This window comes from Abramis brama (assembly GCF_963993115.1).
Source record: "Abramis brama genome assembly, chromosome: 6".
Lineage (NCBI taxonomy): Eukaryota > Metazoa > Chordata > Actinopteri > Cypriniformes > Leuciscidae > Abramis > Abramis brama.
The window spans coordinates 37,720,316-37,738,548 of NC_139968.1; the positions used below are offsets into that span (position 1 = coordinate 37,720,316).

Consider the following 18,233-nt stretch of genomic DNA (forward strand, 5'->3'; position numbering starts at 1 on the left):
GTTTCTTGTTTAATGTTTTTTTTTTTCAAGAATGTAAATGCTGCGCAGACCGATCGGCAGGTGACTTGAAGCCGTGCGTGCCGGTTAGAAATTTTGTCCGACTTGAGACAGCAGGACAGCCCAGAGACCAGACATGGAGTTTCCAGAGAGATTGTCTCTAAGAGAGCAGGTCCTCTTTCAGAGGAATGGGCCAAGAAGGGTGTCATGAGGAGCATGAGTTCGGGGAACCAGGTCCGGTTGGGCCAATATGGTGCAACTAACAACTCATCCTCCCTGATTTTGCAAAGAGACTGTGCAAGACGGGGAAACGCATACTTGTGCAGGCTCCGGGGCCAGCTGTGTGTGTGCCAGTGCATCCGTATTTTATATGAAAAAGTGAATTATTGTATTTTATCCAAATATTATAATTTGTCTTGTGTGTGTATATATATATGAATAATCATAATCATAAAGCCTGTGGTAAACACGACTTGACCATACTTTAATGTTTTGTTCTACAACACAAATTACACATATCCATAGTGAAAACATGAATTTTGTATATGATCATTTTCGAAAACCTATGTTTTTCATAAGTATCTAAGACAGTTAAGTGTGTGAGTAAGAAAGTGTGTGCATTAACATTGTCTCGTATACTATACTACTGATTTCCAATAGCAGAAAAAATATAGCTATCATTAAACACCATAAAAACATTTCAATTGAATTATTGATATGTTCTTCTGACTGTTGTCTCATCTTATGAAGATTTAAAAGTACATCATCACTCTGAAAATGAATGAAATAATGACCACAACCAATATATCAGCTAATAATCTTTTATTCTGTCATCTCTTATTTGACCATGTGTAACCATGATACACAATGATGATCATTGATACAAATGGATGATCCATTATGATACACAACAACAATTATTCAATATTATTTAGAGGTCATAAAGATTCATAAACTTGTTCTTAATGGGGATTTAATTAGGAGCACTTCCGACTACTTGGTCAAACATTTTATAGATGAACTAGTGAATATAGATTTCTAAATCTTTCCAAAATAGTCTTGAGTAGATACAGTGATAAAAACAGAAATATTTTATATGAAATGTTGACTTTCTCTAAAACATGCTTAACTGGATAAATTCAATGTTATCGGTTTTGTTTTCTCCTGTTATCCTCTTGCAGCTCTGACGTCATTGACCAGAAGAACAGCAGCGGCCGCAGAAGCCACGCCCATCAGCGCAGTGACGACCAATCGCAGCACAGCTTCAACTGACTCACAACTGGGGGCGTGGCCTTCTGGAGAAACTAATGAGCAATGATAAATCAGAGTTGAGATTTTCAACAAGTTGATTTTTATTTTCTGTCAGAGGCTCGGATATCCACAAAAGATATCTGCAAAAACTCAAACCTGTTGTTTAGAATGACATGAGCAAGTTAGTTTCATTTTTAGATTAATATTTCTTAAATGCATTCCTGGCACTAAATCAGCAGAAAAGCTCATATGACCATTGATGTACCTGCATATGTCTGACAGAGTTCAGTGATGTTAACATGTTCACATTTTGGCAATCCTGATGATGATGATGATGATGATGATGATGATGATGATGATGATGATGATGATGATGATGATGATGATGATGATGCGTCTCTGCTGGTGACAGGATCAGGTGTAGTAGCAGCTAAAACATGAGAAAAATCAAAACATCAGTCACAGTCATTCAAAGCCAACAGTCCTGATGTTCTTGAGGAGACAGTGTCTAAATGTTAAAGTGGATTGTGGGATTTTACAATGGGACACAGAGTGTGTGTGCAAAGACATTTGTTCACACACATAGAAGTCTACTTATTATAGGTGACTTTGAGCATGTCTTTTTAAGAAGTCACTTATACATTTGGGCAGTCTTGTTATAGTTCTGAGAGAAACAAAGCCTTTTGAAACTTTAAATCCATTGAACCAATTGTTTTGTAAAATGATTCACTGTTTCCAAGCGCATGAAGAATGTGAAGAATGGCGTGTATTCAATCCAAGCTTAAAAGAGCTGTATGTAAATAATGAAGTGCACAAATCAAGTGTTTGCTGGGTCTAACATCATTATGAAAGTCAGTAGTGATGGATGCAGATACATAATATGTAATGTGTGTTAACAAACAATAAAAACAGACGTCACAGGGCTAAATACATAACATCGTAAAATGAACACGCATACATAGTTTTATATCATTTGTAAAGGCAGGGAAGAATCCAAGTGGAAAAACTGCATTTGTGTGTTTTTACCTTAAACTCTTTGAGATGATGATATGAACATGCCCACATTCAAGCATTTACAGCTTTAACAGCAGATTTAGTTCACAAAGTCATGACCTAAATATTAATAAATCCTAAAATTCATCATTTGTTTTTGAGATTTCAACTCAAATGAAATGCTTTATAGAAAACACTAATAAAAACGAATGCTTTAGCATAATAACTCTTGTTAGATTTGTGTTGGTCAGATGAAGTTCAGGCGAAGTCTGAGCATTGAAACATCTGCAACTAAGATCAAATTTAGTCTTATTTATTCATATTATTATTATTATTATTAAAAATACTGTACATGTGTTAATTATCTGCAAATGTTTATTCAGACTAAACCTATCTGTGTCTTTATGATTTTATATATTTGCTATTCTTAAATGTTATTATGTGTCTTGTTATATTTATATGTGTGGACTGGAAGCTTCAATACCAAGATCAATTCCTTGTGTGTTCAAACACACCTGGCAATAAAACTCTTTCTGATGATTCAATAAACCTCATGTTAACTGTGTGAAACTCACTCCACATTTACATCATTTAGCAGATGTTTTTCTCCACATCAACAGATGAGCATCATCTGCACTTTAAAGCACTTCATCACAGGAGTTATTATAATAAGTGTCAGATGAAGACCCTTGCTCCAACACAGCTCAACAGAGCAGGTTAAGGTTCAGGAAAGAGACTTTTCATATATATTTTTTTAAATATTTGGATAAACCAGCTATTTTAAGACGAGCTACCTAACACTGTGCAGGACAATATTAGCACTATCCTCCAGACAATAGCACACATGTGAGAGAGATACATTTACTATTATACTATGAAATTATTGATTTTCTTGAAGAAAAAAAATAATAATCAAAGAATCTTGGCACATGTTGCATCATGGGATTGTAGTTCATTCCTTCATAAATATATTACGACACATATTTGTATTTGCAGCATTTAGTTGCTGCATACAATTAAGAAACGAAATAGAATAGCAATATCACATAAATTAATAATAAAAAAATGAAAAGAGTGTGTTATGGAAATTTTATATTTTACTCTTTCCCATTTACTTCTCAGATATTGTGTGGGTTTTCTTTCAATTCAATCATGTGTTTTTCTCTCCTGGGATGTATGTAGGCTATGTATGTATGTTTGTGACGGGAAATGTATGTTTGTGACTCTTTTAGTCTACAAACAAAGACTTTTCGGCCATACAGGTGGGAGAGCAATAAAACACAGAGGGGGGGCAGAAGGGCCATTAATTTCAACAAAAGATAGACGGGTTATCTGGCTTTGACCTCACGGGGGTGAGAACGACCACTTAGAAAGACCACTGTGCCTCTTAGATCCAGCTAGATCTGGTTCATTGGGGGAGCGGAAAGTTACAGGAGAAGAGACTATAGGTATAAAAGACCGTCTGTTTTTCTGTGTGGTCAGGTCTTGTTCCTACCACGAGGTAGCTGTCGCGGTATTTTTGTGAACAAACCTCTTAAAGAGAATAAACCTTTTTCTTTTTTAATACAATTTGACTCTGAATGTTTCTTATGCCTTGATGCTGTTTGTTAACTATTGATTTTGCCACATCAAGTGTAATTAACAAAGAAATGTAAAATGGATGTTATTAAAGAATAAAATGAAGTATTATCGTTGTGGCCACTAGATGGCGCAATACACCAGATTAATCTAATAAACCTTTTCTGGTCCAGTTCAGAGAGAGCATTGGTAAGCAAAGCTTTGTTTCACCAACATTTACATCACATTTATGCTTTTAGCAGATGTTGTTATCCAAAGCGGATTACAAAAGAGGAACAGATGCATTCATCAACAATCGCTGCAGTTCACAATGCCTAGTTTATTAGACAAGTATAAAAAAGAAGAGAAGTTTGAGCAAGCCTGTGTCCTATGTGCTCTTTCTTTGAGATATTCTCTCCAGATTAGTTACAGTTTTATAGTTTTATTGCAGGGTGTTTGATCTCATGTTCTGTCTTAGCAGAAAATACAATACAATTACATACTCCTCATATTTTGATAGTTTAATCAAACCTGAAGTGTTATTTAAAGCAAATATTGTGCAAACATCCCCTCCAGACATCACTTCTTAACCACAACTGTATCAATCCCTGAGCAGGGCTCAAAGAACCGTCCATATCAACAGAGGCTCACGGTTTAGCTGGTTAGCATAGCCTTAAAAAAGACTGTAATTAAACTTTTGCAGGCAAAAAGCATGTTTTCCATTAATGAAGATATAAAAGTGGTAAAGTTTCTTGGAGGCTTTTAATAGTGTCAGATAATCATGTGTTTTTCACAGTCTGCTGAAGGAAGTTTTAATATAGAGCATCAGTCACATGACGGTATGAACCGGGTGGTTAGCTTTTGTCATGATACACGCTAGCGGTTGCAACCAAGCGGCAACCTCCCCGTCTCTCTCTTGAAACCAACACGGAAGTGAGTTAAACTGCAATTCATTAACTGGCCGCTTGGCCTGGCTGCAGAAGTGAGTCAAATCTGTATCTCCCTCATGTTAAAATTACCAACTTTACAGCAGAAAAAAACATGTTTACAGCCTGGTTCTCTCTGTGGCTTTGGTCTATACAGCTAATTTTGCCCTTCATAACAACTGTGAGGGGGGTGATTTTTTTTATAACTCATCCGTTTAGTTGATTAATATTTAAATTTAAGGGTGTGGCCACTTGAGTGACAGGTGGGTTGCCGCTGATGTCAATGCTAGCCGTTTGTCTGCTGTTACTAGCCGTCACTTCACCTCAGCAAATGTTAGCTGCAGAACTTGCCATCTCTGCAGTGTTTGTGCTTTTTTTCGGGATTATTTCATACAATTTAATACTTGGGTACAAAGCCCACGTCTTTGGATTCAGTCGTTGTCGTCGAGTATCGTTTGAGAGAACAACCAGCGCTGTATTTCAGTTGTTTTCCTCTGTGAACATGCACTAATGGATGTCTGACAATTTCGTTGCTTTTTGGGGTTTTCAAATTTAAAACGTCAATAAAGGCTCGTTCGTTCTGCTCTCACGGAACAGATGGATTATAATATGCTTATGTACCGTCAGATGAAATCATGCAGGCGTCGGCGCTTTCTCCGTCCGTGCAATAAATGCACATCCATGAATGAGCGCGGATTTTCTAGCGCATTTACTTGCACTTCAAAGGCAATATATCTATGGTTTAACGGTTTAACCCATTTGAGAGGCGGCCAAAATCAGAATTTAAAATGGACTGAAGAAGCTCTCTACGAACTTGAGCGATGCCGCGCTGACGGACCATGAAAGAGTGACTGACATGTATGCACATAAATCACTGTCACACACAAACACTCTCGAAGTAATACACAGTCTCACTTGTAGCCATGTATTTTAACTATTATAATATTTCGAAGGGCAAAAACAGAAACTTTTAATTGGCTTTACATCATCAGCTAACTCGATCACGTCGAGCTAGGTGATTTCAGATAGCCAGGCTCATATCTATGGCCAGGCTCCTCAGCTCCACTCACGCCCCGCCTGTTTGCCTATTTTCTGTTATCCGGGAGTGACGTAAGGCCAAGATGGCGACGGACGGCTCCGCCCACTTTAGGCTTCAAAAATGCTCTTCAGAAACCTACGGGTGACGTCACGGACACTACGTCCATATTTTTTTACAGTCTATGGTTGCAACAAAGCTTGTTAATGCTAATAGAAAAGGTTAGTAATTAAACCATCACTTGTGCATATATAAATTCTTATTATTCACTTGTCTTTGTCATTGACAGACCAACATTTGATATATATATATATATATATATATATATATATATATATATATATATATATATATATATATATATTATTTTTTATAATTATAACAAGAATAGGGGAAACTTCTTAGAAATAACTTCTATTGAAACTTGCTTATCTGCAAGGTCTCAGCTTTAATATACAAACCATGGAAATGCATATTCAGCTGAAAATCCATATATTTAACATAGACATAGTATAGGATATACAATATATAATACAGTGCTATGCATAAGGTTAGACACCCATGCTAAAGTTGACTAAAAAGAGGAATAAAAAATCTAGAGATTGTTTTCTATCTAAAATACCTAGAGATTGGCATGGTTTTATTTCAGTTAGCCTAAAAGCTAGTTTGATTTGCATTGAGAGATGATCTTATGGAAATTACTCCATGCCAATCTCTAGGTATGGTGAAGGCTATGTGATGATGTGGGGCTATTTTAATTCCAAAGGCCAAGGGAACTTTATCAGGATGCATAGTATCCTGGATCCATGAAGTAACTGGCCTTTAAAAATAAAAATCTGCCTGCCTCTATGGGAATTTAACATAGGGGTGTCCAGACTTATGCACCCTGTATATTAATGAAGAACATTTATTTATTTACGATACATTATTCATTCACAAAGAAAATTGGTGTCCTTAAAGGTTGGATTTTTCCTAATTTTTTAAATTAAGGCATTAAGTTCAATTTCCAAAAGATGATATTTTATTCCTCTTTTTAGTCAACTTTAGCATGGGTGTCTAAACTTATGCATAGCACTGTAAATCAATATTATCAATATTTCACATTCACAGATCTCACAGAGAGTTTTTTTGTCAGACATTAGCATTCACTGATTCTGTACTTTTTCACAGTAAGACTGTTTCTCATAAAGATGAATTGTGGAAGTCACTTCAACCCCACACGATTCACAGAAACACACACTCACGCTATTCACGGCTCAAAACATGCAAACACAAAAGCACATTAACCACAAACGTCCAGTGATGAAACACGTTCTCATGCACACACTCTCTAACCAACAGATGAAACTACATTCATTTTCCATATCTGAAAATGAGGCCTTCTGTAGTTTGAGCTGTAGAATACAATACTGTAAAAATACATTAAAAATATCATGAAATTAAATGTGCTGTCATTCTGCAGATTTTATTCATTCTGTGCTATTCATTCTGCAGTGCCCCATTGTGCTATTTTAAAGGTTTCTATATAGGTTTGTTTTGGAGTCTGCAACAATAGATTTACAAGCATCCAATGTAAAAAAAAAATGACCTGATTGGTCAGATAGCTCAGTCTGTTGTGAATGGTCTACTCTGCTTAAGTTTTAAATTAAATTTATTTACTAAATTAAAGTTGAAACTCCAATCTCCTCCCAAAAATCCTCAAAAAAGTATTTTGGTGCCTCAATGACTACTTCACTCAGAGAAGCTGTCAATCACAGCTGTCAATCATGACGTCACACCCCTGTTTTAAATCAACGTCAAATAACTAACTAAAACTAAACTTATTTAAAAGATGAACATTTGAACTAACATCAGTGTGATAAAATGAGTTTTTTCGTGTCTGTGTAAACTACCAAAACATGAATTTGTGAAACCGGTGACATCATGTGCATGTATATTATGTGTCCAGTCTTTAGAAGGTTTAGTTTTTCTTTACAAACATTTCCAACTACTGGCCTGACAGCAGAATACATTGTTGTATACATGTGTCATCTATACGTGAAAAACGCGAAGAAAAAAATATTCCGATTTTATTACATTGTTGGTGTGTAACGTATCCTCAGTGTGCAGAAATAAAAAGCTTTTGTGTGGAGATACAGTAGTTCATCATATTTGCACCTGGCCATTGCTTGCATGACTTTCATTTCTGAGTGAGCTTTATGAGTTTTATAACACTATGACAGTATGACAGGTGTGAAAGAGACAAATTATCGACACGACAAAAGTTAGAGGCTTTTCTCATGGTCAGTTTTCACTGTTAGAAGCCTATATGGATTCATATTTAAAATGGAAATACAATGTCATAGAGAAATTTCAAAGATCACAAATAAATAATTTTTTATTTTGTTGTATTAAGAAAAATTATAACAATAAAATGGCTCTTCTGTAATATATAATAGAGTGAGCTGTATTTCTCTACTCACCATAGACAGTAACAGTGAATCTGTATGTAGACGGTCTGCTGCGCCTGATCTTAACAACATATTCTCCAGCATGATCAGCTGTGGTGTTCATGATGGTCAGAGATCCAGTCTTCTTGTCCAGCTTCAGTCTGTCTCTGAATCTCTCATCAAGATCATCAGGGATCGTATTTTTCACACCATCAGTTTTAGCTATAAGATTCCTGTTAGTTCCAAATGTCCACGTTATCCATTCACCTCTCTGTATTTCAGTGAGACTAGAGTTTAGAGTGACTGAATCTCCCTCCATCACTGACACTGACTTCACTGCATCTGTGTCAGCACACACTCCTGAAGAACACACAGAAACACTCTCTCAGACACACATTCAACTTTAAGTTATTTTAATGAAGCTTTAACTGTTAGTTTGAAGGGGTTTTGAAATTATAAAAAAATATGAGAAGGCATAAAGATAGAAATGAAAAAAGATGGAAACAGTGGAGAACAGTTATATGAACCTCTTCTTATATTGTACATTTTTATTTTAGTGTTAAGAGTTACACAAGTAAATTCAACAGTGAGGTGGAACTGAAGTTCATTAGAGCTCCACATAAACAATATGCAACTGTAAAAAATTATAAACTTATCCAACTTACCAACCAGACAGCAACAGCACAGACAGCAAAAGGAAAATGTGTGAAACATTTTTTTCAATAGTTCAGTGGGTCTGAAATAGTTCCAGTCAGTCTAAACCTGTGAGTGTCTGCAGTGAAGATCTGTAGAGAACAAGTGTTGACAATCTTAACTATTTGCTAACTTCCTCCAGACTGAATTAGGCCACGCCTCCTGTCTCCAAACACACGCCCTCTCTCTGAAACCATGTCTTAAATGTTGTGTTGTGTATGTCTGTGCATTATTAGGTGATGTTGGTTTTGGTTCAGATCTTTAAAAGATTAATCTCATACTGACACTATATGGGTTGGAATGGAGCAGAGTGAATGCCCAAATTTCCCATTAGATTCAATCCCATTCCTAAACCAAGACATATGGGAAAAAAAAAAAGATTACTAATGTATGGAGTAAAAATACCTTAAGAATATGGTCAATTGTGAGGAAAAAACTACAACTTCCCAAGACTATTTCCAGAGCTATAAGAATAGCAAACAATTGTGAGTTCTCCCCCGGCTGGACAAGGGTTTCCTGAAATGGACAGAAAGGGGTCTAGTGGTTTTGGACCAGCTGTTTGACGGAGCAGCCTTGAAATCATTTGAACAGCTCAAAGAGAAATATGATTTACCAAACCAAGATTTCTTTAGGTATTTACAAATTAGACATTACCTCCAAAATCATCAAGAACAGGAAAGGCTCTGCTCTCTACCAACAAAAATAGAGCGCTTCTTCATATCAATAACAGAAGGAATAGTGAAGTCAAAATTCATTTCACATATTTACAAAACATTGCAGGAAGAATTTAAAGGAAATAATTTAGATATTAAAGAAAAATGGGAATTAGAAATTAACACAATAATTACAGATAAGCAGTGGGAAACTTCATGCAGTCAAGGACACAGGGTAACCAGTAGTCCTAACTGGAAGGAATTTGGATGGAAAATTAAAATGAGATATTTTAGAACTCCATTCATAACATCAAAATGGAGCAACAATTCAGACGGCTGTTGGAGGGGTTGTGGCTTGGTGGGAGATCACACCCATATATTTTGGGACTGCCCAAAGATATCAGAATATTGGCAAAATGTACAAAAAGAAATAAAAAAATGTCTTTGTATAGATCTACCTCTTGAACCATCATACTTTGTGCTAGGGATACTGCCAGCTGACCTTGAAGAGAATAACCAAACATGTTTGCTGAGAATCCTTCTTTTAATAGCGAATAAGGTAATCACAGCCTCCTGGCTGAAGCCACACCCTCCAACGGTTGCACAATGGAGGGAAAGAATCCAAGATGTTTATAACATGGAGTATACAACGGCATTATTACAACTGAAAGCAGATGTATTCCTAAATAAATGGTCTTCCATTGCCCAACATTTTCATTTGATATGACTATTATGCAGACTATATTTTTCTTTTCTTTTACTTATTTATCATTTATTTACCAATGGTCATTTGTATTGTACAAAATTCTGTACTATCTTCCAAATGTATATGTGGTATTGCAGAGATAAGGATCTTTCCCCTCACATGTATTTTTGTTAGGATGGAAGACATCTATGGACTGCTATTCTATTTGTAGACTTGCCCTTGACACTTTACTGCACCATCAATACTGTACCATCAAAATGTTAATTCGTGACATACTGTATGACTGCACTTGATAATAGGAAAGAAAAGAAAAGTAAAAAAAAAAAAAAAAAAAAAAGTTAATCTCAGCAGTAGCTTCACTATGAAAGTTTTATCTACAAGCATGTATGACTGTGAAATAACTAACATTAATACTAAAATGAAATATTCATATTCATGCTATGAATAGTTTAAAATCAACTAATTGGCTTATTTATTTCATATTGTAGCTTTTCATAAATTTAACAAATGTTTCCATTTGTCACACTTCTGACTTTCTGAAATTTAAATATAAATATACAAGGTCTAATATCCCACGCTAATGGGACACTAATCACCATTATGGTGACTTCAAAACAAATACAGTGGTAAACAATTACATTTCTTACATATAGACACACACTGAACAAAATGAAAATCCAAAAAAGAAAAATCCACAGGGTGCCAAACCTTACCATTAATGAAAAAAAAAAAAAAAAACATCAGCTGAAGTAATATGTTTAGACTGAAATAGTAATTATGGTATATTGACCATAAACTATACAATAACATGCTTAAATTGTAATAAAAATGTCATGTACATGAATTCATTTTACAGTTATCTTTATGATTAGATTATGTTATTAATTTTACATTATCGATAGTAACTCTTTGATTCTACATTGTGAAATCTAATGTAAATCTAATCATCATGTAAATTAGATGTGTAATAAATCAGATAATATGAAGTATTTCAATAACACATTTAGACACACACAGTCATCGAGGATCATCGGATAAATATCAACACTGTTGTGGTTCATAACTAGTTTAGAACTCTTTGTGATTTTTCTGAAGTCCTTATGGAGAAAATGAATGGAGAAAATGGCTCTGTCACTGTTTCACTCTTTTCCCTCAAATTAACAAATGCTATTAATTGTCATTATTTGAGCAAATTATACCCTTTCATTCCCCCAAGAACACTTGTGATATACAGCATGTGTCGCATGGGATCATCCGGTGATACTTATGCATCTTTTTAAAAAAAAGCTTGATACTGATCACTATTCACTGCCATCACGGACGAGTGCGAGCGGGACATTTTTTTTCTTTTGTGGACCATAAAAGAAAGAAGTGCACAACATTAGACCAACACCAGGGTGAATAGTAAATGACTTAATTTTCACTTCAGGATGAAGAATCCCTTTCAGTGCAAGTGGTTGAACTTTTATTTCGGACAATAGATGGCGCTCTATGCTGTGGGGTGCACAGTTTGTTTAAAGAGGAAAGTTTGTCTGGTTAACATAACTAGTCAGTCCCTTCTGTTGAATGCTGTAACTAAACCATTATGTGGACAAAAGGAAGATTATACATTAACAATCATTCATTTATAATATAATATATATTATAATATAATATATTATATTATAATAATGTTGTAGATTTACCCAGTAACACATTTTTTGGAGGCTCTTTAAAAGTGTTACCTTGTCTGCTGGAAGCAGTTTCAATATAGAGTGATCAGTCACATGACATTATAACTCATTATCACATTACACACCCACAACAAAACCCATCAATCACAAAACAAATCACAGTATTTACTTGTAAATGTGTAGTAACTGCATTTGTCCTTTGGACGGCAGCACTGCTATACGCTGTACTGGGACAAAAGAAAAAGTCTACAGTTTGTTAACAGCTTTGCTACTCTCTGTAACTCCCCAAAACGGATGAAAAAAATAAATAAAATAAAATAACAAGCATCAGACATCTGCATGATAAAATAAATGTTTAAACAGTAAATTATGTAATGCAATTCACAGTGGCGTGGCGTGGGGAAAATTTCAGAGGAAGCCAATTAAGACACAACCTCTAAGCTGTGTGTTTTAAGGGGTGGGGGCAGAAAATCATACGTTACCATTTATATGTTGCTATTTGGATGAACTATTAGAGCGCCCAGCATCATCTTACCGGGACTTACGCTTGTTACAATCCAACACTTTGAGCACGTAACGTTAGATACCTAAAATATGTTGCGCATACAGCTCAACTAACGCGATTGTTATAAAGGTGTTTGAACAACAAAACACATCCTCTTGCACATATTTGACAATCGGAATATCAGATATATCCTGCTATAGCTAATAAATTTGTGAAATTTTGAATAAAAAAAGGAAATAAAAGCTGATCATTCAGCGCTATTGTTAGCCTGGCTCCGCCCTCCTACGTACTTCCGCTCAATTTCATTTTCCTTCAGTACTACGTCTGGGACTGCTGTATATTCTTAGGTTTCCAGAAACAAATTTTTTGTAGGACCAATCAGCGAATAGAGGGAGTGGCTGAGAACGATGACGTTGATGTGATCACACACATGACTAGCGTCGGCCAATAGTGAGCCTACGTGTGACGTACAACACACAGACGCGCTGCTTTATCAAGACTCGAGGAACAGAGATAAGCAAATGAATAGTGGAACAAAGTCGTTTTTTTTTGTTTGTTTTTGCGCACAAAAATTATTCTCGTCGCTTTATAAACTTTATAAAAGACAGACATCTTATTCTAAACATAATCCTCTGATCATTCGGACGACCACACGTTAGCGATTGGCTATGGCAGATCCTGAGTGACTCTGGGCAGATCCAATAGTTTTGAACTTTAACAGAGAACCCGCCTTCAAGGAAGTAAACGTTTCTCAATGGAGCGAGGCCAGACTCTCTGTACAAATGAAATGTACGAGAGTCTGGTAGAACCAGGCTACGCTATTGTGCCCATAGACTGTAAAAAATATGGACAAAGCGTCTGTGACGTCACCCATAGACTTTCTGAAGAACAGGTTTGAAGCCGTTTATGGGGGGTATGGGCGGCGCCATCTTGGAAAATCTTGGGAAATCCTAACCCCGCCCACCTTCTGACGCAGCGCGCGTCACTCAACTCGCTCTGCTTATCTCTGTGTATATTTTAGGCAACGAAATATGTTATAAAACACCAACACCATCTATGTAAAACACCAAACTAACTCTTTTCGTTTTCATTTAAAGAAATCTTAAACATTATAGCCACACAAATGTTATTCACTGCACATAACGTTTGCCTTTTTACAACAAAACGAAATATAAAACACAAACCTGCCTCTTTTCGTTTTAAATATAATATAAAAATATTAAAAATTTTAATATGGTCCAGGCAATATGTGCATTTGTACTAAACAACAGATTTTGCAGTAAACAACATTAGATCATATTCGTTGTATTGAAATGACAAAACTCAACCCAGTCTCTTTTTGATATATTTCAGTTTTATCAATATAAAAGTAAAAGGTAAAGTTACAAGAAGCTATACAAACAAAGCAAACAATTCAGTCAAACATAAAAAGTCAGCGCTCGATCTAGTCTAACCATACAACGGTACAGTTAAATAGCTTATAAAGTTATGAAACTTACTCAGCCAAAACGATTGCCCAGGGAACAAATTATAGATTTACGTTACGAGACCAAAGATCGCCCGTTAGATATACACAAGACTAATCATGTTTAACCACTACAGAGACGCCAGAGACCGCGGCACCTCAGAACGTCTAGCCGAGCAAAGGCTGTTCCAGGCGGGGTACATCGCGCTGAGCGCCCGGTCATCGCTGGATCTCACAACTGGATACAATTTTCATAAATCTTTATAAATAAACCACAGATTTGAGCTTTAAACAACTACATTCTCGCCTGAAAAACTCTTAAAACTAAATTTCATGATACAGAAATAGTAGTATTATATGTCAACTGTATTAAAAAATGGCGCTTCTTATGTTGTCATTCTCCGTGGCGCTGCCTTTCAGCTGTCAATCAAGCTGTCAATCAAAGTTAACCACGCCCTTATTGTCATACATTTTATATCTAAATACGATCTAAACTAATGAGTTAGAAAAAAATTCACAGCCCTCATGGTTGTCAGGCACTCGGAACCTATCGAAAAATACAATAAAAGTCCATGGGACCAACCTGTAAGAACATGAATTTATGCTGTGAAAACGGACATTTTAACATGGGGGCTATGGACATTTGCTCCCTTTTGGGACCTTCCCCTATCGGATTTTCGATGTATTGCAGTTTTTCGCACTTCCGGGTAGGCTTCATTTTTCAGATGAGAATGTTGCCCCTTGATTGTGCCTGCGGTGTGACAAGCAATGAAAGACGCGTCTCCATGGTAACCATAAAGTGATACTACGATCAATAACGGTCGCCTTGAAAAACTTACGTGTGAAAAGGTTGTTTGTAAGGCTTACATTTAAATGTGTCTTTGTTTTGTTTTGAGTGTATGGTCAATAAATAAAGGAATTAAAAAGATGGGCACAAAACCACAAATCTTCCGCTATTTCATTCATTCATTCATTGACGATGATAACGTGATGTGATTGGCCTGATGCCAACAAGTTCATGGCTTCCCTTGACACTGTCCTGACCAATCACAGGGGAGCAGTGTCGTGACAATAGCGTCACCTGATTGGTTAATCATTCTTTTTTTTTCTATCAAGGGATGCCAACTCAGCCTGGCCTCCTCACAGACACAGGGTGCAGTACCATGTTTTCAACGCTCATTCACCATGTCACTTTTATAGGGGCGCTGTTTTACACATCATAAAACACTCAGTAATGAATGAAGAGAGACGATGAGGAGATGACAGAAGGATTGCGTAAACTGTGAAAACAAAAGTGTTTATTAAATGACGATTATATTCTGAAAAAGTGAGGAAGCCTGGCTTCCCTTGGCCTCCGCAAGAAAACGCCACTGGCAATTCATCTTAAAGCTACTCCCGTGATCTAAACAGGATATGTGTTTCATAAGATAAGAGTGCAGGATGTGAAGCCTAGGTGTGAACATCAAGAATAGCTTTTCTTACTGACTCTAGCACTGTCTGCAGCATCACAGCATAATTATATCATGTCCAGTGAGCTATGTATGCCTATTAATCAATTCATACTGTATTTCACAGACACAAAAATGTATAAGCGGTAAGATCTTACAGTTTGGTTTGAGATCTTCTTTTTCTTTTCTTTTTTTTAAATCAACATTTGATTCAGTATTTCACAGTTAAAACTGTTTTGTGTAAACAGGAATTCAAACTTTGAAATGAATATTACCAGAACATAAAAAGACGAACACACTCTTAAACATCAGTAATACGTCCAGTAATAGACACACATTTACGGACAAGCTGTTCGTCCGCCAACACATCAAACCACATTTCTTTCCAGAACTAAAGATATGAGACCACCGCAGGTTTCAGTTTGACTCAACAGAGCTGCTGCAGTATCACATTCAGTTCATTAAGTGACATTTGGTGTCAGATGAAGAACGATGTTGTCAAAATGATCCCTGTTTACACAATCACCCCGTTTTTGAAAATGATACAGTTATTGTCTCTCATGTAATGCCTGCTACAGACTGTGCAATTTCGGCAATCCTATAGACCTTATGCACCAGAGAAACAAGGGCGCCGCCATCTTTGGAAAATTGTCTTTTAACTTCCGTTTTGCGGTCGCTCTGTATATTTATATGGCATTTCTGTCCAGGAGTAATTAGCTTTTTAAGTGGATTTACTTAATGTAAAGTTAACGAAAGTTATCATGAGGACTGTAATGTTTAAAGCAGATGACTTAACAAATGTAAATCGACCGGGAAGATTTTAAAACGAGCCGTTCATTAATAAACACACAAAACGCTGTGAAAATACAGACCGGAAGTCAAAAGACAATGAGCGCGGCGCTGAAAAGGGGCGGAGCTACATAAGGTCTATAAGATCATTACAAATCACACTGTTCAACATGGATCAGATAAACAAAGGCTGTATTTGAACCTCTCTCACTCTGCGACGTAGGACCGTTTAGGAGCCACGACCACAGAAATCGCCACGATTGATCATCTTTAGTCTGAGAAAGCCCAAAATCGTACAATGTGTATCAGGCATAAACTACAAAAAATGTGAATTAGTGAAAAAGGACGTCATGCGCATGTGTATTACCTGTTCAGTCTATAGGCATGTAGGGTTTCTTTACTAAATGTTTGTATACAAACGCCACAACAACTACATATTAAGAAAACACCTCCAAATTCAGAAAACACATACAAACGCCACAACAACTACATACAACGGAAATGTTTCCAGGGGGGGCATAATCAGTGACGGACCCGCATCCATCCGGTTGTCTTTGCGCTATCTGAATGTGCGCTTTTGTTGTCTATGGCTACAAGAGGTAAGTGTTTCTCTATTATTATGACAGACTTGTAGCCTAGAAATCTAGACGCACCCTAGCGGCAGCAAAATGTATTTTGCAGCCAGGGCAGTCTAGCAACTCTCCATTGACTTTCGAGCTGCAAAAACCTAAATTGAGTCAGGCCAATCACATTGTGTATAGAGTAGGCGGGGCGGGCTTAACATATGACGACAGAGTTGCGACGGTTCCCTGCTACTTGAAAACAAAGAATGGCGGCTGCTGGAGAACAGTCTTTCGAATCGGCTTTGTCCGCGACTCTGGAGGACTTGGAGTTAGGTTTTTCTTTGAGAAAAGAGCAAAGAACGGCACTTAAGTCATTCTTAAAAAAGGAAGATGTGTCCGTAGTTTTGCCAAAAGTTTAATCTATCAACTAGCTCCGCTGGTGGGAAAACGCTCTGGTTGGTTGAAGCGCTGTCCTATTGCGTGCCGAGGGAATTTGAAAGACAGCCGTTTATCCCGATTCCCACCCCTCGGATTGAGCCGTGTCTATGGTGAGTTGCCAGACCCAACATCTTGATGTAGGTCTGGCTTGCCAGGCTAACAGACTTGTCGATGTGCTCTGATAAAAAGCTCAAAAGCGCACATTCAGATAGCGCGAAGACAACCGGATGGATGCGGGTCCGTCACTGATTATGGCCCCCCTGGAAACATTTCCGTTGTGTCTTTGCAGTTTGCAGTTCGTTTCCCTATTTGCTCGTGCTGTGAATATTTGCAGTGTACGTGATGTGAAATCGACGAAGTTGTTTTCTGAATGTAGTTGTTGTGGTGTTTGTATGTGTTGTGACCCTTCTCGGCCACCGTATGATTGACTGTCGCACAACTACGAAAAAATGCAATGACTTCAAGGCTTTAATGTGATTGGTTATCAAGGCAAGTTAGCTTTTACGCTTTCTCCACTGGGAGAGCCACGGACCCTCGTATCTCCTAATAATAAGACTCTGGTTTTGACAACATTGTCGTCTGTACGCGAAACCTTTCAAAAACGCAAAGGAAAATGTTTTAGTTTTTAGTACATCGTTGTCATGTACTCACGTACCCTGAGTTGTCTGTGGGTGATTTTAGATGGTCTGAGATTATTTGGGATGTTCATTAGGCTATATATCAGCCCAAGACCAAAGAATAAGGTGCAATTTATGCACAGATTATTATACCTTCATAATCCACCTCATCCTATTCTTTGAATTTCTGAAAGAGAACACAAACACATATTACATAAGATACAAAGATAAAATTTTAACCCATTTAATCCCAAATTTTTCTCAGACACAAAAATATCCAAATCATGTGTCATTAGTATCCCTTTGAAACAATCAATCATAATTTTTTTTAATTTTCATGGAAAAGTATGTGAAAAAGTGTGTTTTATGATCGGTCACAATTGTGACCGGTGGGATACTGTGTTGTATCAACCATTGGACAGACTGAATATAGGTCTATTTGACCTGTGCTGTGTGTGTGTGTGTGTGTGTGTGTGTGTGTGTGTGTGTGTGTG

General features: G+C 36.8%; 1 protein-coding gene across 1 annotated transcript in view; it reads right to left on the bottom strand.

Moving 5' to 3' along the window:
- Positions 1-18,233, bottom strand: part of LOC311084841 (uncharacterized protein) — a 334,198-nt gene that overhangs the window by 212,660 nt on the left and 103,305 nt on the right. The window contains exon 3 of the mRNA XM_084117117.1: positions 8,223-8,549. Coding sequence (XP_083973243.1) covers positions 8,223-8,549 — 327 coding nt within the window. The remainder of the gene's footprint in view (positions 1-8,222; positions 8,550-18,233) is intronic.